Source organism: Puma concolor, chromosome A2 (assembly GCF_028749965.1).
Source record: "Puma concolor isolate L17-30 chromosome A2, mPumCon1.1.hap2, whole genome shotgun sequence".
Classification (NCBI taxonomy): domain Eukaryota; kingdom Metazoa; phylum Chordata; class Mammalia; order Carnivora; family Felidae; genus Puma; species Puma concolor.
In genome coordinates this window covers 6479808-6505377 of record NC_141668.1, presented here as the reverse complement: position 1 = coordinate 6505377, position 25570 = coordinate 6479808, and the positions used below count along the sequence as shown (strand labels likewise).

The window sequence follows — 25570 nt, the reverse complement described above, 5'->3', positions numbered from 1 at the left end:
GTGCTTATTATTATTCCACTGACCATGAGTGCCACATTCATTTGTTTTTTTTTTCAATATTTTCTTTACTTTTTGTGCTTCAGTTTCAATAATTTCTCTTAACCTGTCTTCAAGTTTTCAGATCCTTTCATCAATGTCCCATATGCTTGTAGGTCCATGCATTTAAGATGTTCTTTTTTAAATTTTAGATACTTTATTTTCTAGTTCCAGATTTAATTCTGTTTTACAGATTATATTTCTCTCCTGAGATCCTTAACCCATTATATTTATTTTTATATAAATCGTTAACACATTTATAATTGTTATTGTAAAGTCCTTAAATGATAATTCCAACAAATGAGTCATCAGTTTTTCTGTTTCTACTATTAATCCTTTCATTATAAGTCATATTTTTAATTTTTATTGAGTTCATTTTTAGTATTTTGAGGAACCTCCATACTGTTTTCCAGAGTGGCTGCACCAGTTTGCATTCCCACCAGCAGTGCCAAAGTGTTCCCCTTTCTCCACATCCTCGCCAACATCTGTCATTGCCTGAGTTGTTAATTTTAGCCAGTGTGACCAGTGTGAGGTGGTATCTCATTGTGATTTTGATTTGTATTTCCCTGATGATGAGTGATGTTCAGCATTTTTTCATGTGTCTGTTAGCTATCTGGACGTGTTTTTTGAAAAGCGTCTAGTCATGTCTTTTGCCCATTTCTTCACTGGATTATTTGTTTTTTTGGGGTGTTGAGTTTGATAAGTTCTTTATAGATTTTGGAACCTAACCCTTTATTTGAGATGTCATTTGCAAATATCTTCTCCCATTCCATCAATTGCCTTTTAGTTTTGCTGAGACATGTTGAGTAGGAAGTTCCTGTGACCAGGATCAAAGAGGTTTTTCCTGCTTTCTCCTCTAGGATTTTGATGGCTTCCTGTCTTATGTTTAGGTCTTTCATCCATTTTGAGTTTATTTTGTGTATGGTATAAGAAAGTGGTCCAGATGAGGGGCAACTGGGTGGCTCAGTCGGTTGAGTGTCCTACTTCGGCTCAGGTCATGATCTAGCGGTCTGTGAGTTTGAGTCCCGTGTCGGGCTCTGTGCTGACAGCTCAGAGCCTGGAGCCTGTTTCAGATTCTGTGTCTCCCTCTCTCTCTGCCCCTCCCTGCTCATGCTCTCTGTCTCTCTCTGTCAAAAATAAATAAACATTAAAAAAATTTAAAAAGAAAGAAAGAAAGAAAGAAAGAAAGAAAGAAAGAAAGAGGTCCAGATTCATTCTTCTGCATGTCCAGTTTTCCGAACACTGTTTGCTGAAGAGACTATCTTTATTCCATTGGATATTCTTTTCTGCCATATTCTAGTTGGCCATATGTTTATGGGTCCATTTCTGGGTCCTCTATTCTGTTCCACTGATATAAGGGTCTGTTTCTGTGCCAGTACCATACTGTCATGGTGATCAATGCTTTGCAATACATCTTGAAGGCTGCAGTAGTGATGTCTCCAGCTTTGGTTTTCTTTTTCAGGATTGTTTTGGCTACTCGAGGTCTTTTCTGGTTCCATAAAATTTTAGGATTGTTTGTTCTAGCTCTGTTTAATGTTATATATAATATTATAAGCTCTGTGAAGAATTCTGGTGTTATTTTGATAGAGATTGCATTGGATATGTAGATTGCTTTGGGTAGTATCGACATTTTAATAATATTTGTTCTTCCAATCCATGAGCATGCAATATTTTTCTTTTTTTGTGTGTCTTCTTCAATGTCTTTCATAAGCTTTCTGTGTATAGATTTTTACCTCTTTGGTTAGGTTTATTCCTGGGTATTTTATGGTGTAAGGTTAGGTTGTGTTTCTGAGACCTTTCTTCCTTCATTAAGAAGGCCTGGATTGCTATATTCTCCCCTTATGATTGCCTTTGTTGCACCCCAGGGGATCTGGGCTGCAGTGTTATCATTTTCATTGGCTTCCATGTACTTTTTAATTTTTCTCTTTAACTTCTTGGTTATCCCATTCATTCTTTAGTAGGATGTTCTTTACTCTCCAACTATGTGTTGTCTTTCCAAATTTTTCCTTGTGGTTGATTTTGAGTTTCATAGTGCTGTGGTCTGAAAATATGTGATCATATGTGATATGATCTTGATATTTTTGTACTTGCTGTGTCCCACTATGTGATTTATTCTGGAGATTGTTCCATGTGCACTTGAGAAGAATGCTGCTTTATGATGAAATGTTCTGAATATATTTGTTAAGTGTATCTGGTCCAATGGGTCATCCAAAGCCATTGTTTCCTTGTTAATTTTCTACTTAAATGATCTGTCCATTGTTGTAAGTGGGGTGTTGAAGTCCCCTACTATTATGGTATTATTGTCAATGAGTTTATGTTTGTGATTTATTGATTTATATATTTAGGTTCTTACATGTTGGGTCATAAACGTTTACAATTGTTAGGTCTTCTTGGTGGATAGACCCCTTAATTAAAATATAATGCCTTTCCTTATCTCTTGTTATAGTCTTTATTTTAAAATCTAAATTGTCTAAGTATGGCTACTCTGACTTTCTTTTGGCGACCATTAGCATGATTTCTTCATCCCTTTACTTTCAATCTGAAAGTGTCTTTCAGTCTAAAATGGGTCTCTTGTAAACAGCCAACAGATGGATCTTGTTTTCTTACCGATTCTGTTACCCAATGTCTTTTGATTGCAGCATTTAGTCCATCGACATTTAGAGTGAGTACTGAAAGATATGAATTTATTACCATTGTGTTGCCTGTAGAGTTTGAGTCTCTGGTGGATTTCTATGGTCCTTTCTAGTCTTTATTGCTTTTGGTCTTTTTTTGTCTTGGTTCATCTTTTCTTCCCTGAGAGAGTCCTCCTCAAAATTTTTTTTCTAGGCTGGTTATTGGTCACAAACTTCTTTAGTTTTCCTTTGTCTGGGAAACTCTTTATCTCTCCTTCTAATTTGAATGACAACCTTGCTGGATAACGAATTTTCAGCTGCATATTTTTCCAATTCAGCACTTTGAGTATATCGTGCCATCCTTTCTGGCCTGCCAATTTCTGATAGATCTGCTGAGAACCTGATCTGGCTTCCCTTGTAGGTTAAGGACTTTTTCCCTTACTGCTTTCATAATTCTTTTCTTGTCTGTTTATTTTGTGAAATTGACTATGAAGCGACTTGTTGATAGTTGGTTTTTGTTGAATCTAATGGGAGTTCTCTGTGTTTCCTGGATTTTGATGTCTGTGTCTTTCCTCAGGGTAGAAAAGTTTTCTGCTATCATTTCCTTACATAAACTTTCTTCTCTGTTTTATCTCCATTTCCTGGGACCCCTATTATTCAGATGCGATTCCTTTTTAATGAGTCACTGAGTTCTCTAAATCTTATATCATGCTCTTTTGCCTTAGGTTCCCTCTTTTTTTCCTGAATCATTATTCTCCATAGGTTTGTTCTCTGCATCATTAATTCGCTGCTCTGCTTCATCCATCCTTGCCACCTTGGCATCCATTTGAGATTGCATTTCAGTTCTAGCATTTTTAATTTTGTGCTGACAAATTTTACTTTTTTTTTTTTTAATCTCCATGGAAAGGGATTGTATGCTTTTTCAATCCCAGATAATATTTATATTATCCAGACTCTAAATTCTGGTGGAAACATTTTGCTTATTTGTCTGAAGCATTTCCTCCTGTTCTTTCTTTTGGAGTGAATTCCTTTATTTCTTCATTTTGGATGAAAAAGAAATAATAAAAAAATAAAGATTAAAAGTTAAAAATTTAAAACAACACAAAAAAAAATGAAATAAAAGATGCTAGTCCTAGGTGTGTTCTGGTCTGGTTGTTGAAAGAAACTCGATAGAATAGAGAAAAAAGGGAAAGAAAGGGGGGAAAAGGGAATAAAAAGAAAATGTTTGATAATTAAAAAAACGAATACAATAAAATAGAATAGAGTGAAATGCTGAAAGTAAAATGGAATAAAAAATTTTACAAGAAAGTAAAAAAATACAGTAGATATAATTTAAAGAAAAATATTTTTTATAAAATCAGAAAATAAAAATAAATTTTTTCTCTTTCTATATTCAAGTATAAGAAAAGAAGAAGAAAAAAGAATGAATGGATGGACTAGTGAACAGAATGAAATATGAATGAAATTATATCCAGTTTCCACTAGAAGTCAAACTATGGAGAAACCTATAGTCTGTAAATTAAGGTGATGGAGAGACTCATGTTCCTCTAGAGCTTGGTTGGCACAGTTGGATAGGGCTTGGTGTGACGGCTCCGTTTACACTAGATGGCACTGCTTAGATTACTGGGGTAGATCACTGTGGCGCCTGTATCCATGAATGCACATGGGTGGGAGAGGTGTAAATGGTATCACCTACCTACCCAGTCTGTAGCATCGGAACTCTGTGCTCTCACTGACTGGCAATCATGCACCCCTCCTTTGTCCCTGGCTTCTGTCCACTCCCTGCCTCTACACTATCCAGAACCAAGTCATCAGCCTGCCAGGTGGTACCTCCCTTCTGAATTTTATCTCAGATGAGGCTGTGATTCCAAACCCCTCATTTCTGAGGGCCCTGTGGCTTGGACCCACTCTGACCCCCTCAGGGAGTGTCTTGCCAAGACTTGCTTGGGTGCTGGCCACCCTTGCCCCCAGGAAAATTCGCATGACCATGTTGCTGCTGACGCCCAGAGACTATGGCCAGGTGCCAACATTCCCAGAAAAAATTCACGCAATCTTGTAGCAGCAGCATCTAAGAGATTATGGTAAATCACACCACACATCTGGCATCAGGTTTCACTGCCTCCTAACACCCTTGCTCAACACCAACAAATGGCTGTTCTCTAGGGTCTGCTGGGACCTTTGCCTGTGGGGAAGCTGCATAACCTAAACCAAATGTCCTCTTAACTGGGGAACCACCACTCCCCATGTGGCCAGAGACCCCCACCCTTGGACTTTGCTGTCTATTCCTGGGGATTTGCCTTCCCACCAGAACACCACCAGGCATTGAGCTGTATAATTTCCAACTCTGTGCTCCCCTGTTTATAGAGTGGCAATGAACTTTCTTCTTTCTCTTTTCTCTCTTTCTTGTTCAGTCCCTTATGTGTGTTTCCACTCTTTCTCTTTCTCTCCAGCTGCTTTCAGGGAAAATTTTTTCATGTACTCTCCCCGCTGTCTCAATCCTCTTTCCACAAGCAAAAATAGTTCCCTAACAACTGAACCTTCTCTCTCCACCAGTTCACCTCTCCATGCTGCATACCTGTGAAGTTCTGTGGCTCAAGTTATGAAGATTGTTGTGTTAATCCTCAGATACTTTTCCTAGGTGTTAAAAATGCTTTGGTGCTGATCTACCTGAAATTCAGGGATGAGAGAAGCAGAAAACTTCCAAAACTCTGCCATCTTGGCCCCTTCTCTTAAGTGACTATTTCCAAAAGGATTGTGAGCTTCTTTGTGTTGTGCTTCTCTAATGCTTGAGATTAATTAAAAGTTCAGTCTACACCAGGATTTATTGGTAGAACATGGAAATGTACTTTGGGAAACCTTAGAATGGATAATGTGAGAAGTACCCAGGAGAAAAGTAGAAAAGGGGTAGAGACACCCCTTATTGTTATACATATATTAAAGACAATTTTTGCTCCAGGAAAACCAGAAAGGTCTCTGAAGCCTTGGTTACACATAATATCTATCAGGGAATAATTAATGAATCCAAGGAAAAGGTAGTGTTTAACTGGCAGAGGGGTTGAGTATGTGGCTGGGAATTTCCAAGGAAAAGGAGGAGAGATGTGCTGAGAGTAAACCAAAACTAGCTCCAAAATCATCTTGAACTTTTTCCAAAAAGTAAAATTCAGTGTTCTTAGAAGAAATAACAAAGGGGGTCACCTGAGTGGCTCAGTCCATTGAGCATCTGACTCTTGGTTTCGGCTCAGGTCATGATCTCACAGTTCATAGGATTGAGCCCTGTATCGGGTTCTGCACTGATGTGTGGAGTCTGCTTGGAATTCTTTCTCTCTCTGTCTCTCCCCTGTTCATGCTCTCTCTCTTTTTCTCTCAAAATAAATAATTAACTAATTTTAAATTAAGTAATAAAAAATAGCAAAGGTATTTTCCAAGAAAGAGTGGACTCCAATTTTATAGAAATATGAGAGAAGAGGAAATTTTTATTTTAATAACAAGCAAACAATTCAACTGGGAGGGGGTGTAAGTAATGAAGGTCTGAGGTGATGGAGGTGAAGTGGCAACAGTTAGTTTCACATGAAAAGAAGAGAACTGGTTATTCAGCAAATATATTGCATTGAGGTCAGTCAAAGAGTTGCTATACATACATCTGAATACAGCAAACAGTTGTTCTCTTCTGTGCTGAATCTCCGTCTTTCAACTGCTCTTGCTGGCATTTCACTTAGTTGAGTTCTGAGAGGTCTATTTTCTAAACAACTCTTTGTCCTTCAGTAGGCAGCTGATAAGGAACAATTTGAATCCTTCTGGAAAACTCTTACTACATAAATTTCCATTCATCTGGAAAGAATTCTATAAACATCTCCACCGATAGATTACCCAACACGAAGAAAAAATCTTTCTAACAAATCATAGGGGGAAGGTGATCACTGTGTCCTAAAGGAAAAATAAGAGAGTAGAAGCAACAGAGGGAGAAGATCCACCAATTGAGAAAGAAACTAGATTTTTCTCGGGATAAATAGACAAAGTTTGGGGTCACCTTTATACCTTCTACTCTGGAGTTCCACTAATTGAGAATTCGTCCCTCCCCTCTTAAGTCAATCAAACATCTACCAATCTCCAACAGTGAATCTGATTATACCCCTTAGTCCTGAGAGTCTGAGAGACAGAAGCGAGAGTGCTCCAAGGTTGGTGAATGAGTTCAGGGGTGCGGGGGCTGGGTGGGGGGGGGGGGTGGCAGACAGTGGGCAGGGCCAGCGGGAAATATGCAGGAAATAGGGAGATCTTTTCATTCAGGTAAATCTTACATAAACAGGTGAGAGAAAACAGGAAAAACTATCTGCAGTGCTTCCATGATCAATTCAAGCTTCCTGCAATGAGTCTCGCCTTCATATCTGGCGTTCTGCTGCTTTAGGGCATAGAAAGCCTCTTTCCCTGCCATTCTCTCTCCATTTGTTCTTTTCATTTCTGCCGCTCCAGTTTATCCTCCAGCTTCCTGATTTTTTCTTCAAACTCCTCTCTTACCTGCACTCTCTGTCTCTCTAGCTGTGCTCCATAAAATTCTTTCATCTCTTGGATTTGTTTCTGAATCTCCTCTTTGGCCTTTTGGTACATCTTCTTAGTGTAGCATCGTCCTTCATTCTAGGCCACAATGCGCTAGACCAGGGCCAGCAGTTGGCTTCTCTCGGCCTCCTGCTCAGCTTCTGTTGCACCATTCTTGCACACGCAGTAGTGATCACGGAACTATCCCTCCAGCTCTTGGATGCCTTCGGGTGCTTCCTCTAAGTAATCATGGAAATTGATGCCATCCAAGTCATCTTTCCAGGTGAAAAAGAGAATTATGTATCTCCCAGCTCTGAGTCCAAATATTTACTGAATCTTTTCCATGGCCTTGTGCTCTTCCTGCATGTACGGGGCCAGCTGTCCCATCAGGGGCAGGGTGTGAGGTCCTGGGGAGGTCAGGAAGATGTAGCGAGTAAACTCTTGCAGGTGTCAGCATCCTGTGCCTCAGTGTCAAAAATGCCTGGTGTATCCACGACACAGTTTCTCTTACCTGCCACCTGCTGCTCCCTTTCTTACAGGTCTTGGTGGCAGATGTTGTGGCAATGCTAGAAGGAAATACTTTCTCTCCAAGGGTGCTGTTGCCCATGGCACTTTTCCCTGCTCTGGCCTTACCCACTAAGAGAAGTCTCAACTGTGAATCTCTGCCATCTTGGTTTCTAAGCCCTGGGATATCAGGAAACAAAATCCACAGCATTAGGAGGTAATCCAGCTGCTTCCCTATAGGGTCCCCATTTCCCCTCACACACACCCCTCCTCTGGTGCCCCAAGGTTCCCTCCCATGAGTGACTGCTGCACTCCCAGAACTCTATAGAAGGCCCTTCTAGAGAAGCCTATTCAAAGTCTATAGAAACCCTGAAGTTCTCTTGCAATACTTGGGAAATGCCCAAGTACTTTCCAGGATTTCCTGGAGCTTCTTACTCTTACTTTTTGTAGCTAAGCAGCCTACAGAAGGGTAAACAAAATATTGTAGTTTACAAAGAGAATTCTGAGCTGCTGCTGCTGGTAGCTATTCCTCATAAGAGCAATGCAGCAAGTAACACAAAATCTGTCTTTGGGGCATCTCAGTGGAAGACTCCCTCCCCATTTATATTCAGAATGGAACTTTGCTTCCCCCATTAAGAAGTCAGTTAGGCAGGTTACACAAGCCAACTCATCTTTGTAGGGTACAAAAGGGATGCCTGTGTGGAAAGACCAAGTGTCTTTTTCTATTTCGTGTGTGCAACCATCATGTCAGGGGTTGTGACATGAGAGAGAACAATATAAGTTAACTTTAAAGTTTAAAAGCTTAGCTTAGAATCCAGTGAAGTTTTTATATTCTAAAATAAGACATTACAGAATTATAGTCATAAATTACTGACATTTCTCCAAAGTTATTATAAAATCCCTTGATACTAAAAAAAATGAAAGAAAAAGAGCACCTGGGTGGCTCAATTGATTGAGTGTTGGACTCTTGATATTCGCTCTGGTCATGATCCCAGAGTCGTGCGATTGAGTCCCACATAGACTACGCGCTGAGCATGGAGTCTGCTTAAGATTCTCTCTCTCTCCCTCTCTCTCTTAATCTCTCTCCCTCTGTCCCTCTCCCTTTCTATCTCTCTCTAAAAAAAAATGAGGGGCTTCTGCGTGGTTCAGTCAGTTGAGCATCCAACTTCGCCTCAGGTCATGATATCACAATTCATGAGTTCGAGCACCAAATCAGGTTCTGTGCTGACATCTCAGAGCCTGGTGCCTGCTTGGGATTCTGTGTCTCTCTCTTTCTCTACCAAACCCCTGCTCTAGCTCTGTCTCTCTCTGACTCAAAAGTAAATAAGTATTAAAAATTTTATTAAAAACTTTTTTAAAAAAATGATCATATGATTCAGTAATGCCATTTCTGGGTATTTATCCCAAGGAAAAAACACTAACTGGAAAAGTTATCTGCATTCCCATGTTTATTGCAGCATTATCTACGATAGCCAGGATATGGAAACAATCTAAGTGTCCACTGATGGATAAATGGACCGAGAAATCATGTCATATATACACAATTGGATATTAGTCATCCATTAAAAAAACCCCAAATCTTGCCAGTTGCAACAGCATGGATGGATGTCAAGGGAATTATGCCCAGTGAAATAAGTCAGACAGAGAAAAACAAGTACTCTACCATTTCCCTTATATATGGAATCTAAAAAATAAAAAACAAGACAAGCTCACAGTTACAGAGAACAGGCTGATGGTTCCCAGGTTGAGGGGATTGGTGAAACCTGGGAAGGGATCAAAAGATAAAAGATAAACTAAAATGAATATATGTTATGACAACATGCACATATATAGGCTAGTGGGAAATAGCAAGACTTGCTGGATGTATTTTTCAATTGATGATTAAATCTACTTAAAGGAGATGAATTTTATTTTATGTAAATTAAAATTCAATAAAGCTGAAAAATTGCAGCATTTTAGTACAACTGGATGCATTTAGGATAATCCATCATGGTAGATTTACATGATTTTTTTAAAGTTTATTTATTTATTTTGACACAGAGAGAGGGAGAGCATGAGCAGGAAGGGGCAGAGAGAGGGAGAGAAAGAATCTCAAACAGTCTCCATGCTGTCAGTGCAGAGCCCAACACAGGGCTTGAACTCACAACCCATCAGATCATCACCTGGGCCAAAATCAAGAGTTTAAATTTAAAATCAAGACGTCTAACTCACTGAGCCACCCGGGTGCCCCAACATGATTTACAATCATCTAAAACTGGCTACAAGCTCTCATCCTACCTGTGTCCGTGCCCCGTTACGATATGAATTTGTATCTTTTCTCATCCACAGATTGAGTCTATTTCTGCATCTTTGGGAGCTCAAAGCCTCAAAGGTTTTGCAGTTTGCCTTTTGACAATGTCTGCTTCTTTATGCATTTCTTGTCTCTGTTTTATAATTTGACACCTTTTTTCAACCCATGTCCTCCCTCTCATGAATTTAAAAATATCTGTAACACTTTATTAGAAATGACATAGTAAAGAGAAGAAAGGATGATTCCTATGCACCTCACAGCTCAGTCCCCAGGAAGTCTGTAGTCTACAATCGACGTTGGCCCGGTTCCCAGAACCTTCTCACAAGAACAAGCACGGTTGTTGTCAATTTACCAGTGCACAGCCACACTTCTTTCTTGTCTTCACCACAACTATTTCCTGCTGCATCTCCTTCTGTTTTTGTCTTCCGGTGACATAGGGTTGGAAGCACCTCACAGCACACAAGGCTGAGGTGCAAGGTCCATGCCCCCTACCCAGCCCTGCAGTGGAAGCCTGCAGCATTTTGGTACAATTGGATGCAATTAGGATGATCAGTTGTGGTAGATTTACATGATTTTTCAAAATTAGTCATTTATTTTGAGAGAGAGAGAGAGAGGGAGAGATGGAGAGTGTGAGCAGGAAGGGGCAGAGAGAGCAATCTACGAATTGGGATAAAATGTTTGTGAGTCACATATCAGATAAAGAAAGAACTTGTGTATATACTTGATAAAGATCTGGCAAAGAATAGAATGTGTCAAGAACCCTGAAAATTCATTAATACAAAGACAGTCCAATTTAAAATAGAAAATACAAACATTTTCGACATAATTAAAGTATGTATACACCAGTGAAACCATCATAACAAGCAAGATAGCGAATGTATCCATCAGCCACAAAAGTTCTTCATGCACCGCTTACCTGTCCCTGTCCCTTAGGCACCATTTATGTGCTCTGCACAATATGCACAGCAAACTGTTCCTGATGTGAACATTTGAGTGGCCAGACCTAGATTCAGAGCTTCAGGTCCTTAAGAAGAAGGTTTTCTTACCATCAATGCCACCTTCTGCAACATGGTAATTGTTGACCCCAAACCCCAGAGAATGCAGTCCAACTTAGGAAGAATTTCAGATAACCAAGATACTTCTTAACAGGAAGAAAGAACTTCAGAACAATTGCCTCAGATATTCCATTTTGTATTTTTGTCCATAAACATAGACGAGGCCAAGAATAAATAAATAAAATAAAATAAACATAGATAGACCACTGTTTTAAAAACATACCAGAAATTATGCAACCTCACATCCACATTCACAAATGATTACAAATGCACTCTGTGTGTTGTTCATGGACTATGTGCACAGCACTTTGGCAAATGATCGCTGCCTCTGGAATATGCATCTTCAGGGCTCATCACTCACAACGTCTCTGAAACTCCCTCAGCAGAGTCGTCTTCAGAGTTAAAGGCGACAATGGAAGACAAGTCTCTAATGTGGAGCTTCTTTTTGCTTCCAAACAGTAGCATGCTTTGGTCACTCACCCTATTTACCAGATTGATACTGTCAAAATGAAATTCTCTCTTAAAAGGTCAAGTTGTTGTCTCCAAGTGTACTCAGAAATTTAGGCCCAGCCATGCCACAAGCTTACCGGCAAAGTCACCCACACAGATGTAAAGATCTTATCCATTTGCTGCTGTGCTCTTGACCGCCTGTCCTCTCCTCGGACACAGGGATGTGGACACTCCTTGGCACAGATTTTTAGCTGGTCAAGTCTTGGGTCTGATTGACCTTGAATAAGTAAGGCCCAGGGCCCAGAGGGACCCTGACCCACCTGAGATATTGGAGGCCCTACTCCACCTCTCTGAATCTCTAGATTCTCTGTGATTTACACATAAATGTCCCTCCCTGGTGGGATGTGGGAACTTCCTGTCAGTTCTCTGCACAGGCAAAGTGCCTGTCACCTGGATTCCCAGTGCTACACTCATAGGAAACACACACCTCAGTTACAGGAATTAGGATCGGTAAGATCTTGGGGTTCTTCTCTACTGGAATCTCCTCTCCATCAAAGTCCTCCTGTGTGCAACTATGTGATTAAATAAGAGGGATGTCACAAGGACAGGGAGAGAAGACACTTATTCTTTCCTCCCATCGGCCCTTCAAACTGGCTCCATCCGTGCCACCTGAAGGAAACCTTACACAGGTTCTGCCTTAAACAAAAAACCTTTCCAATCACTATTGGTCACATTCATGTACTCAAATCATCTAGTGTAATAATCACACTCTCAATTTCACTGAAGGGTGGGGCGCCTGGGTGACTCAGTCAGCTGAGCATCTGACTTCAGCTCAGGTCATGATCTCGAGGTCCATGGATTTGAGCCCCACGTTGGGCTGTGTGCTGACAGTTTGGAGCCTGGAGACTGCTTCAGATTCTGTGTCTCTCTCTCTCTCTGCCCCACCCCTGCTCATGCTCTCTCTCTCTCACACAAATAAATAAACACTTGAAAAAATTTTCAGAAGGAGTTAACATGGCAGAGAAGTAAGGGAATCTGAAGTTCCCTCGTCCCTCAAACACAGAAGTATTGAGGCGAGAAGGCTTGAAATTCCAGGAATCCAGGCTACAGAGTGACAGAAACATCTCCAGGGGCCCATGGGGACAATGTGATGGGCCATAGATGCATGATTTCAAACTGGGAGAGATAAAAAACAGACAGCGTAGGAACGGAGGGGAGGGATCCCCTTCTGCAGAAAGACAAAAGAAAGCGAAAGAGAGGTTGCAGAAGTGGAAGGTTGTATTTGGACAAGAGAAAAAACATGGGTTGGGGAACAGAAAAAATGGAGAAAGAACCAATTTTTAACTGCAGGGCTTTCTCTGGCTTCTTTGTGTACCTGGGGAGGAGGGGAGCCAGCCCAAGCTCTGTAGCCAGCTCCCAGGCACAGGTGGAGAGAGCAATCCCCTCCCTTGAGTGCTGTGGGAAGAAGGCAAATAGCCATTCCAAGGACAAAGGACACTGCAGGACCCCCCGCCACCCAGAGGCCCTTTGTGACCATACCCTGGAGTGACAGTGTGCCAGAACTGGGGCACGTGGAGCAGGATCCTTTAAGACATTGGGGTTTGAATCCCAGCCAACTGCCTGGGAGACCAAGGATCCTGGAGCAGAACAGACTGCCCACTCGTGCTCCTTTGGCATTGTGAAGACGACCTGAACAGAGTGGTCTAGGATGCCTGGTCTGGGGAGGAGAGACTGGGGTGTCACCATTTTACTCCCCATCACCAACAAGGTGGGGCTTCAGGGAACAGACAATGGATCCACAGTGGAGGTGGACCTGCTCACACCAAAGCATGCCCCTCTGCACCTGGTAACTGTGTGTCTAACAGAGCAAGACTCAACACTGACTGAACCAGACAGTCCCTCCTCCAGACCAGCACAGGCACTGGTTACAAGGCACCATCAGATATTGGTCCAGTAGTTTTTCATTTTCTGATTTGATTCTTGGTCAATTTTTATTTTATGTATATATACATATATATTTCTTCTTCTTCTTCTTCTTCTTCTTCTTCTTCTTCTTCTTCTTTCATCTTTCATCTTTCTTCTTCTTCCTCTTATTTCTTCCCTTCTCTATGCTGGTTATTCTGGTTGTTGGTTTGTTTAAGCAGACATTTTTAATCTATTCTCTTTATGCCTCTTCTGTATCTCCTTTATTTTCCTCTCTCTCTCTCTCTCTCTCTCTCTCTCTCTCTATGGACTAAGCCATAAAGTTTCTCTGATCTCTAGTCAATTTTTTTTTCTTTTCCTTTTCCCTGCCCCTGTCATTTCTCTCTTTGTATGGGATAAGGCCTCTTACACCACCACCACCCCCATTAATAAATTTTTTTTCCAGGGATACTTCAAAAAACAAATCAAAGCACTCCTGGTGGAAGGTCCAAACCACCACTAGGAATAGGGAGATAAAGTAATCAGAGTCTCAACAACAAAGAGCACAAAACACACGCCAAAAATACCTCTTGAAGGGCCAGGCCCTGGACAACATTATGACCCCCTGTTTTAATATTATAGTTCTCACAGGAGCAAGACCCATAAGAAGCTATTAAAACACATAAGGGACAGAAAACTAGGCAAAATGATGAAACGGAAGAATTCTCCTCAAAAGAAACTCCAGGAGGAAATGACAGCTAGAGAATTGCTCAAAACAGATATAAGCAATATAATTGAGCAAGAATTTAGAATAATAGTATTACTGGGCTTGAAAGAAGCATAGAAGACAGAGGAGAATCTACTGCCACAGAGATCAAGAAACTAAGAAATAGTCACAACAAATTAAGAAATGCTGTAAATGAGGTGCAAAATAAACTAGATGCAGTGACAGCAAGGATGAAGGAGACAAAGGGTAGATGAAGTGAAATAGAAGATAAAATTATGGGAAATGAGGAAGCCAAGAAAAAGAGAGATAAGAACATACTAGACCCTGAGGGGAGAAATAGAGAACGAGGAGATTCAATGAAACATAATAATATCCATATCATAAGAGTTCCAGAAGAACAAGAAGAGAAGAGAGAGAGAAAAGGGAAGAAGGTTTACTTGAACAAATTATAGCTGTGAACTTCCCTTATCTGGGGAAGGAAATGGACATCCAAATCCAGGAGACAAAGAGAACTCCTTTCAGATTTAACAAGAAGAGATCTCCACAGAATATCATAGTGAAACTGGAAAAATCCAAAGATAAGGAGAAAATTCTGAAAGCATCCAGGGACAAACGGGCCTTAACCTACAAGAGTAGACACATAAGGGTAGTAGCAGACCTATCCACTGAAACTTGGCAGGCAAGAAGGGAGTGGCAGGAAATATTCAATGTGTTGAATAGGAAAAATATGCAGCCAAGAATCCTTTATCCAGCAAAGCTGTCATTCAGGATAGAAGGAAAGATAAAGGCTTTTCCAGACAAACAAAACCTGAAGGAATTCATGAACACTAAACAAGTTCTGCAAGAGATCCTTACGGGGACTCTGTGAGTGGAATGCTGCAAAGACTACAAAGGACCAGAGACATCACCACAAGCATGAAACCTACAGGTAACACAATGACACTAAATCCATATCTTTCAATAATCACTCTGAAGGTAAATGGACTAAATGCCCCAATCAAACACATAACATATCAGAATGGATTAAAAAAACCCCAAGATCCATCTATATGCTGTCTACAAGAGGTCCATTTTAGACCTGAGGGCACTCTCAGATTGAAAGTGAGGGGATGGAGAACCATCTATCATACTACTGGAAGTCAAAAGAAAGCTGGGGTAGCCATACTTATATCACACGAACTAGATATTAATCTAAAGGCTGTAACAAGACATGAAGAAGGACAATATATCATAATTACAGGGTCTATACATCAAGAAGAGCTAACAATTGTAAATGTTTATGCTCCCAACTTGATTGCACCCAAATAGATAAATCAGTTAATCACTAACATAAGTGATCTTATCCATAGAAATTCTGTAATTGGAGGAAACTTTAATTCTCCACTTACAACAATGGACAGATCGTCTGGGCAAAAAAAATCAATGAAGAAACAATGGCTTTGAATGATATAGTGGACCAGATGGGCTTGACAGATATATCCAGAACTTTTCACCCAAAAGCAGCAGAATTCTTTTTGAGTGCACATGGAACATTCTCCAAAATAGATCACATCCTAGGTCACAAAACAGCCCTCAAGTAAAATAAAAGATTTTCCCCATTGAGGATGATGTTAGCTGTGGGCTTTTCATAAATGGCTTTTATGAACTTTAAGTATGTTCCTTCTATCCCAACTTTCTCAAGGGTTTTTATTAAGAAAGGGTGCTGGATTTTGTCAAAGGCCTTTTCTGCATCGATTGACAGGATCATGTGGTTCTTCTCTTTTTTTTTTTTTTTGTTAATGTGATGTATCACGTTGATTGATTTGCGAATGTTGAACCAGCCCTGCATCCCAGGAATGAATCCCACTTGGTCATGGTGAATAATTCTTTTTATATGCTGTTGAATTCAATTTGCTAGTATCTTATTGAGAATTTTTGCATCCATATTCATCAGGGATATTGGCCTGTAGTTCTCTTTTTTTACTGGGTCTCTGTCTGGTTTAGGAATCAAAGTAATACTGGCTTCATAGAATGAGTCTGGAAGTTTTCCTTCCCTTTCTATTTCTTGGAATAGCTTGAGAAGGATAGGTATTATCTCTGCTTTAAACGTCTGGTAGAACTCCCCTGGGAAGCAATCTGGTCCTGGACTCTTATTTGTTGGGAGATTTTTGATAACTGATTCAATTTCTTTGCTGGTTATGGGTCTGTTCAAGCTTTCTATTTCCTCCTGATTGAGTTTTGGAAGAGTGTGGGTGTTTAGGAATTTGTCCATTTCTTCCAGGTTGTCCAATTTGTTGGCATATAATTTTTCATACTATTGAGGAGGGCACCTTTTGGGATGAGCACTGGGTGTTGTATGGAAACCAATTTGAACATAAATTTCATATATTACAAAAAAGAAAAATAAAAGAACCTCACACAGGTTAATTGTATTAAGAATGCTTCTGCATATCTCTGAGGGAAAATATCCTTTAAACGGTTCTTAAATGAAAAACCTCAAGACAGGGCATGAATACTTTGCTCCCTAGAGATACTATCACACAGATGAGTCACTTACAAGGAAGTACTTTTGAACATAAGAATTGCATGATGGCAGAGAGTACTTTGGTCTTGCTGTATCATTTGACACATGTTTTCTCATAAGAGGATTTTTCTTCCGTGTTGTTTTTACTGCATTCTGAATACTTCTGATGAATCTTAGAAAGAACAGGTATTTAGAATCTTAAGTTTTCCAGACTCAATCTCTAATCTGTTTCCCTAATATTCACTCATTGGTAAATATTCTGTCATGTTCACAGACAAAAAAAAAAAGGACGACTGTAAAAATTCTAATAATCTGGATTTGGAGTGTCTGCAATCCTCATGAGTGACAGAAAGTCACCCATCTAACTGAATTTTCTCTATTATTTTAGCAAGACAGAACCTTTCCTCTACTCACTGCTAATGTCACACCATGGAAGGGTAAGGAGAGATATTTCTGGTGGAAGAAAACAAACACTAGAGGGAATTTTAAGCCATCAACAACAATAAAGACGTTCTGAAAGAGAAGTGGGCATCATAAGATTTATCAATCAGATTCTAGCAAGAAAAAGGTGGTCTTCTCTCATTAGGTAGTTGGAGAAAGTTTAGAGAAAGAGCATCTTACAAGCTGTAGACACAGGGAATTTGCAAATCACAAGGGACATTACTAGTATCGGTGAAAAATTACAACCCAAACCTGAGAGAGTGAACAAATACTGGAACACAGAAGGAGAGTTGGGTACAAAGGCCACCAAGGGAGGAGCTATGACCTTTGGCATAGGACTGCAGCTAGTCAGAGATGGCCCTGCAGAGATAGAGGTGGGAGAATGGACACCCCAGCCTTGCTTTTCTACTTCCACAGGGTCTCTGACTTGGACTTCCCATTGGCCAGCCAGGCAGAAGTCAGAGAGCAAGAGATCCCACCAATGCAGTGCATATATATCAGCCTCATGGGGCAAAGAGCCAAGGTGAAGTGTGATTCTGCAGAGGCAAATGAAAAATATGTGGCCCAGACGGGGATTTTTCGGATACAATTGGAGACATCTTAAGTTAGGATGGTCCCTAAAAAAAGAAAAGAGAGAAACACAGTAAAAGAAACCTGTGACTTTCAGGTCTCCATGAACCACAGAACAATCTTTCCAGAGAAACCAAATACCTCCCTAACATAGGACTTGTGGCCATGCGGTGCAACGACACATGTGACCAGTGGTTCAGACACTTAACATGTGCAGGATTTCCGATTTGAATTTTACTGGGTCTTTGAACTCTATATGCCATTGCCTGATTATGCCAACTTTGTGTGAAGAGGGACAGGTGGGAAGGGGAGGCGGTGGGGACTGAGAGCTGGGAAGACGCTTCATTCTGGTTAGTTCTCGCTGCATAACAAAGCATTCAGAAGCTCAGTGGTTAAAAACAAAACCATCATTTATTTGTTCTCATAAAGCTGCAATTTGGGCAGGACTCAATGGGAATGGATCATCTTTGCTTTCTGCAACTTCGCCTGAGATGGCGGGGCATCCGGAGGGCCCACTTCCGGGACAGCCGGAGTTGCCTCATTTGCATGGCGGGCAAGTTGGTGTGAGTCACAAATGAAAGGTGAGCTGGGAAGTGGGCCAGTGACTTCAGGCCCTCTGCATGGGGGCCTCTCAAGAGACAGCCTGGGCTTTCTCACAACATGACAGTCAAGTTCCAAGGGCAAGAACCCCAACAGGGCAAGGAAGCATTGCCCATATGTAACCTTAGAGTACAAGGTGTTGCTTCAACCATCTGCTACTAATTGAAACAGTCCCAGATCTGCTCAGTTCCAAGGTAGAGGACACAGGCCCCGCAACTCAGTGGCAGGAGTAACAGGGTCAGGTTATAGGAAGAATAAGTAGAAGCTACTGTCACAGCTGTCTATGGAAACTACAATCTACCACTATCGCAAATCATCATAAATTCGGAGGAAAAAATGAAATGGACTTTACTACCAAAACATATACCATATTTTTGGAAGCACCCACATAATCACATTTAAAACATGTTCAAATATGCCCTTCTCAGCTTCTTCCCTGATATTTTTTGTTTGTTCAGCATACTTCCTCTTTAGAGATTTTATGTTTTCCTCCCGTTCTTCCTGTGATTTATGAGCATATTCCTTTTCTACTAGTTTAATTTCATTATTTAATTGATCAGTGTAGATTTTCCTCAGGACTTTTGCCTGTTGCTTCAGCCTCTTTTCTGTGTCCTTGTAAATGGCATCAGTAAAGTAAGCCCCTCTATTGCTCTGCACCATCTCCTCTATCAGCTCCACCAGCTCCTGCACTTGAGCTTCCTTCTCAGCCTCTGAGGCTCTGTTGTTGAAGGCACAGTAGCGGTTCCCACACTCGCTGATGATGTTTCTTAGTTTCACATCTGCATCTGCTAAGAAGTTACTCAGGCTCTTCTCCTCCAAGTTATCTTTGCGAGTGAACAATATGATCATGTGCTTCAAGGCTGGCTTCCCAAAGAGAGCCTTGATCAATGCCACGGTGTTCTGCTCTTCATCTGGGTAGCAGCCCAGCTGTAGGACCAACACGATGGCATGGGGCCCAGGGCAGGAGTAGAGGACACACTGGCTGATTTCCCTGCATGTGGTATCCAGGGTCTCCTTGGTGCCAAAGAGCCCTGGGGTGTCAACAACAACAAGTTTCCTCCCCTTCCATTCCTGGGATGCTCTTTGACAGCTGGAGGTGACAGCATGGGGAGCAACTCTAGACTCAAAGACTCTACTCCCCAGGATGGTGTTGGCCGTTGCGCTCTTCCCACTTCCAATTTTCCCCACTAGTACAATCCTCAGAGTGTTGTCCTGAGGGTACGCCATGTCACTACCAGGAGCCTCTGGGGCATAAAAAAGGGAAGGAGAAGAAAAAGAGTCAATGGAGGTAAGTGGAAACCATCACCTCACTCTTATGACCTTTGTGTTCCTCCCTGAAACCCTGCAGTAGTCTACTATCCGTGTTGGTCCCATAAATACAGAAAGATGAAACAATTCAATCACCATGGGAGAAACAACAAAGTAGTTAAAGAGTTCCCCTACAAAAGAGTACCAGGCCCAGATGGTTTCCTGGGTCTCATTTAAACCTTTCTTAAACTATTCCTGATGACTTAAAACAGAAGGAAACCTTTCCAATTCTTTCTATGACACAAGTATGATATTGATCCCAAAGGTTAACAAAGATTTCACCAATAAATAAAGCTACAGACATGTCTCATTTGCAAATACTAATGCAAAAATCCCAAATAAATTGTCAGACACTAACAAGTAATACCCCAAAATTACATGTGATTTATTTCAGAAATACTAGGGTGGTTCAATATGAGAAAATGGATTGTTACAACACATCTCTAGTAGTACACTAAGAAGAAAAATACCTCCATGCAGAAGAGACAATTCCCCACATTCAACACTGATTTAATAGATACTTCTTTAACGTGATTTTATATAAATATAAGTTAAAAATTTTTGTCACCACTTTTTTCCCTGCAGCTAAAATAGTTGGCTATTACGTTCATTTGGATGAATGAAGAAAGAAAATTAGCCTGTAGAGTCAAAAAACAGAAGAACGATGAGGGAGGACTAGTTCTACCATATAGTAAAATATTTTAGCCCCTATAATTAAGGCAGTAGGACGTGTGTGCGAACAGAGACAGAACGGAAAACAAAAACAGACAATTCAGAAATAGACCAAATTGGTCTACTATATTCATGAGTATCCAGTTCAATTGTATTATGTTACATTTATCTTCCGTGAGGCATCTGTGAGCATCTCACAGCAATGGGGAGAAAGATGGACTAATAACCAGCATTGGGATAACTACAAACCACACAGAAAAAGACAAAACTGCACCCACGTCTTCATGCCATTCACATACTAAATACATTAGAAATAAAAAACACTAAAAAGCAATCCACATAAATACTAGAAGAAACTCAGACATAGCCTTTGTAACCTAGGGGCAGGGAAACTCTTTCTAAGATTTGAAAGATTGTAAGAAAAAGGATTCATACATCTGACTACATAAAAATCTAAAAGACAGTGGGAGACAATGAACACCACAGACAATTAAAATATGAATGTCAGACTATATCAAAGAGGGTTAATTCTCCACTTATACAAAGAATACCTAAAAGTAGAGAGACAAATGTCCAATACTTCGATAGAAAGTGGAGCAAGACATAGGAATAAACAGTTCAAAGAAAAAAAGAAATGCCAATGCTCCTCAACTATGTAAACATATATGAACACTCACTTAATTAGAGAAAAATAAATCCAACATAGGAAAAGAAAAAAACTAAATACAACAAATTAAAATTACACTGAGATACTATTTCTCCACATACAGATTTGGCAAAAGTCCAAAAATTTGCTGCTATAATCAGTCGGTAAAGGTTTAGAGGAAACAAGTTTTCTCCTCCATGGCTAATGAGAATAGAAAAACAGTCTAAAACCTACAAAAGAGAAATTAGCAATATCATACAAATTATATATACATTTATTCTTGAATTGTGAGTCCCAATTTTAGGATTTATGCCTGTAGTGCACAAGGGCAGGTCACCCCTAAACGTGCAACTTTGGCATACTGACTATTTCATACAAAAGTAACTTAGGATACAGCCTGTGTGGCAAGATTAGTAAGACCCTCTTCTGTCTCCGTGCAAGCAGGAAACAAATCTCCCATGTAAAAGGTGCCCTTCCTGTCCCAGGAGGTAAAGAGACACCCTTATGACCAGGGATGGGAGATTTAGAGCCAAGACGACTGTATTAACAGCCCACTACTTTCTAATTTACTACCCCAGCCCAAAGTCTCTTTAGAATTCCTCCCTAACAGATGCTTCCAAAGTTAAGTTTTCCTTGTTTTGTCAATCCCTCACAGATCCATCATCTCCTTGCCTAAAAACTATAAAAACTGCCTGCCTTGATCATCTCTCTTGGTCTTAGTTTCATTACTGAGCATCTGTGCACACTGCTTTTTTTTTTCTCTTGTTAATCTGCCTCAAGTGAATGTAATTCTTAATGCAGCTGGAAGACCTTGAAGGGCAGAGGAAGAAGTTCCCCTTCCTTATATCCCAGAGCTGCACTGACAAAAACACAGGAAAAGATTCGGCATATGTTTAGTCTCTGTGTCACTATTTGTAATAATTAAAGACCAAAAATCTACCAAATGCCCACTGGTAGGGGTCTGATTGAATGAACCAAGGTACATACACACAGCGATGTATTATCCAACTGTAGAAAGGAATAAGAAATACCTCTCTATGCCGGGATTCAGAGATCTCCAGGATATTTCATAAAGCAAAAAAAAAAAAAAAAAAAAAAGGCAAAGTGAAGAAAATAATATTTAGTTTACTATCATTTCTCTAGTGGGGAGGAACATGAACTGCAGGTACAAAATACAACATATAATTCATGCACATGAAAAAGCAATGGCACATCATCTGAACTGTCACCAAAGAAGTTACTGACAGAGGGATGGGAGGGATAAGGCGGGGGACAGGGTAGAAGCTGGAAACTACTTTGAGTATACTTAGATGTCATAGATTTGTCTTGAAAGCATGTACTTCCTTCTTTTTGAGCGTTTGAATCACAGCTCTTTTCCTTTATGAAAGACCTACATGTGTACCTGCTGTTGCTGGCTGACATAAATTCAAAGAGGATTTTTCATTTGTACAAAAAAAAGCTGAACAGGAATACAACGCTCCGCATTTGTTTTACAGTCAGTTGAGCTAATGGAGAGGCCGAGTGGGCCATTGTCCATGCCAGCTGCCAATCACCTTCCCTGGGAACGTCACACAGGGGTTCACCATCCAGCCACCAGAGCTGTGAGCCAGATGAGCACGTGGGCTTTCTCTCAATTGAATTTGTGCATCTGTTAACAAGTTGTGTCTAAAAGTATCAGAAACACATAAGGGAGGTTATTTGGGGGAGATCTGGGAATGCGCACCCTTTTTCCATGTACATTCATGGTAATTGCTGCTCTGCTTTATGTCATTTTGTTTCATAAAAGATTTCATAGGAACGTTCTGCTTGCAGATAGTGAGGAACATCTGGAAATAGCTTACATAATTATAAACAAAAACTATATTTTCAGATAACTAGTAAAAATCAAAAGCAAATGAAATACATAGTATTTGGTGTAATAGACAAACCACACAAAGAATTGGTCCAAGAAACTTGAAAATGCAGTTGCTTCATTGGCTATTGTCCTAATGGGATATAGTGTAAGGCCAAATAGGGGGAAAAAACGTCAAGAAAATCTTAAATTGTTTTCAGGAATCCTGTCCTATTCTTAGCTTTTTGTGCACATGTGTAGTTTTGAAGCCCAAGGACAAGCCCAGTACCAATGAGCACCCTTAGTGCCCATACTGTGCTCTTCAAATGCCATTTCCCACCAAAAATATTAGGACTCTTAGGAGAAGGTACCGATTCCAGATCTGGGCCAAGAAATGTGCAAGTGGATCTTAGACTATCTAGTCATACTAGAAAGCGAGGATGCTCTCAAAAACTACTCAGACCGTGGGACGCCTGGCTAGCTCTGTCAATACAGCATGCATCTCTTGATCCCACGTTCATGAGTTCTAGCCCACATTGGGTGCAGAGATCACTTTCAAAAAAAAAATGTTTGGATCTTACCGAAAGGAGTACAGGGCCAACTTGAAGAGGCTGACTGGACAGAGATGGGGTAATTTGAGTACCAATGAGAATAATAATTTCAATGGATTAAAATTCATCAAATATGTTGAAGTTCATGAATTCATATCAATACCATCATCGCAAAAGAAGTGAAGTGTTCTCTTTGGGGTATGCTAGGAAATGATGTCATCAGTCTGAACATGGACAAAAAAGAATCAAGCATTCCTTTTGTCTTATTAACTACACCTTATGAAATGAAAGTATGATTCAGGGGAAGTTTCTTTTTATAGGATTATGCCATCCAATCAATGAAGAAAGATTGATAGAATTATACTACTATAATTTGCGACCATTAATGAAACAAAGTTACTCTAGGCTATCATTACTGTCTGCTACATTCCAGAAAGAGACAGAAGAATATATAAGGTGTCTTCTGATGGAAGTTTACAACTGCACCTATGAAATATTGCCACCCAACTAACCAGGCAAGCCTTAATCTGATCAGGCCTCTCCTTAAATTTAAATGTATACAAAACATGGAAACTAGAAGAACATGTAATATGACATCTTGAGGATTTAAAGAACAAAATGTACACTGTCCAATTCTCTTGGAAAAAGGACCAACCATTTCTTAAACAGAAACATTTTACAAAAAGAAACAGGAAGGTGAAAACTTATTTATCAAATTAACCTTAAGAGATATGAAAGAATCGCTATTTATGAACCGTATTGGAGCTGATTTCAATTTTAAAATCTATGAGACGATCTGGGAATTGGAATACACCTGGTAATTTTTAAAAATTCTAATTGCTTTTTGAAATCTGATTATGGTATATTTTAATGACCTTTATCTTCCAGACATACATATGTAAATAATTACTGATAAAGTGATAAAATTTTTAGTATTCTAGTAATTTAATATCTTTTAGTATTCTAATGTTTAAAGTGTATGTATGTATATATGTATGTATTTAATCTCTACACCCAGCATGGGGCTTGAACTCACAACCCTGAGATCAAGAGTCCCATGCTCTTCCCAGTGAGCCAGATAGGCGCCCCCACTCTAATTTTTGAAATGAGGAGATTGATGTGGCTCAGAAATGCTGAGAAAGTTGCCCAAGGTCACTGCGCTAATGGGCTTTGGGCAGAGAAGGGATCCAATGCAAAGTATGTCTGACCTCTACACTCATGCATAACCCTTTGCATGCTCTGGTCTCTTCCTGGTTACTTCTCAAGTCCTTGAGTCTACATTTCTGTTTACATTGGATCAGAAATAGATCATGGGAGGCCAGGGGAGGTAGTTCACTCTCTGTCCAGAAACATGAACTGGTAGCAACCCTGGAATTAGGGAAGGCAACCAAAGGGCTTCACACACATTTGTTTTCTATAGAATAGCTCATTCTCTCCCCATGGCATCCCTTCCTTACCTCCTCTGTTACACTGTAGATCACACCATTTCTCTCTTACATGTTGGAAAGGACACAGCCACCTGAATTTTAGACTTCCTGTGCCATTTGTGACCTGGGTATCCCGGGAAATTTCATAAAACCACATGCACACCGTCTAGGATTCAGATTTTTTTTTTTTTCAGGAAAAAAGAGGGATTGGGACAGACTGGTCTCTAAATTGCCTTCCAGCTCTAACGACCTGCCTTGAGGACACGAGTTTCCCACTAAGGGAAATGGATGGGGTGTCAGGCAGCACTCACTCTGTCATGACAGCAACTGATGGAAGATATGCTGTTCAGCAAGTTTGTCCTGCTAAATAGGAGACATGTGGACATGGGCCACTCAATCTCCTTACTCCCACTCTTTCTCCCCCGGGACCCCTGTGGCAGCATCCTGTTTGCTGGGCTGCTGGCACGGTACTTGGTCCCTTCTCAGACCAGGACCCACACCCTGTGTCCTGCTGCCCCTCCCGGCTCTATTGCCCTAGGCCAGGCTCACCTTCTTTCCAAGGAGCTGATGAGTTTCCCAGTGTACTCCAAAGAAGCTGTTTGAGCTGGTGCTTTTGTTTAACTGAGAGGAAAAAGTGTTTACACCCTTTAAACCTCTGAGGCAGGAAGCTCAGATTGGGTGGACCTAGTGAAGGAACTGTTCGTATTTAAAGAGACAGAAATATTACCCTATAATTTGGGGGATGCTTTAGTTTTACCAAGGTGTAAGCTTTTTCTCCATGTGCCTGCTATCACACAAAATTCCCAAAGCTATATTTGTTGTTTGGGGTTATAGTGGTGGATCCCAAAGGCCCTTATTAAGTGACCCAAATCATGCACACAGAGCCAGGCGTGCTCTCTGATCATCTTCTCTGAT

General features: G+C 40.4%; 2 protein-coding genes and 1 pseudogene across 2 annotated transcripts in view; all 3 read right to left on the bottom strand.

The window, feature by feature from the left end:
* The window catches only part of LOC147582945 (GTPase IMAP family member 7-like), a 252532-nt gene extending 227230 nt beyond the window's left edge, over window positions 1-25302 (bottom strand). Inside the window, exon 1 of the mRNA XM_086686615.1 lies at window positions 25205-25302. The gene's annotated coding sequence lies outside the window, so the exon portion shown is untranslated. The remainder of the gene's footprint in view (window positions 1-25204) is intronic.
* Window positions 6873-7893, bottom strand: LOC147582947 (GTPase IMAP family member 4 pseudogene; annotated as a pseudogene).
* LOC147582946 (GTPase IMAP family member 7-like) lies at window positions 18013-25276 on the bottom strand. The gene is made up of 2 exons (XM_086686955.1): window positions 25205-25276; window positions 18013-19464 (listed from the first exon to the last, which is right to left on the bottom strand). The coding sequence occupies exon 2, from the start codon at window positions 19445-19447 to the stop codon at window positions 18572-18574; it is 876 nt and encodes a 291-aa protein (XP_086543081.1). The 5' UTR covers window positions 19448-19464; window positions 25205-25276; the 3' UTR covers window positions 18013-18571.
* Window positions 25303-25570: the final 268 nt, after the last annotated feature.

Coding starts and splice junctions, on each gene's coding strand:
- LOC147582946 (XM_086686955.1), bottom strand. CDS start 19,447: ATGGCGTACCCTCAGGACAACACTCTGAGGATTGTACTAGTGGGGAAA.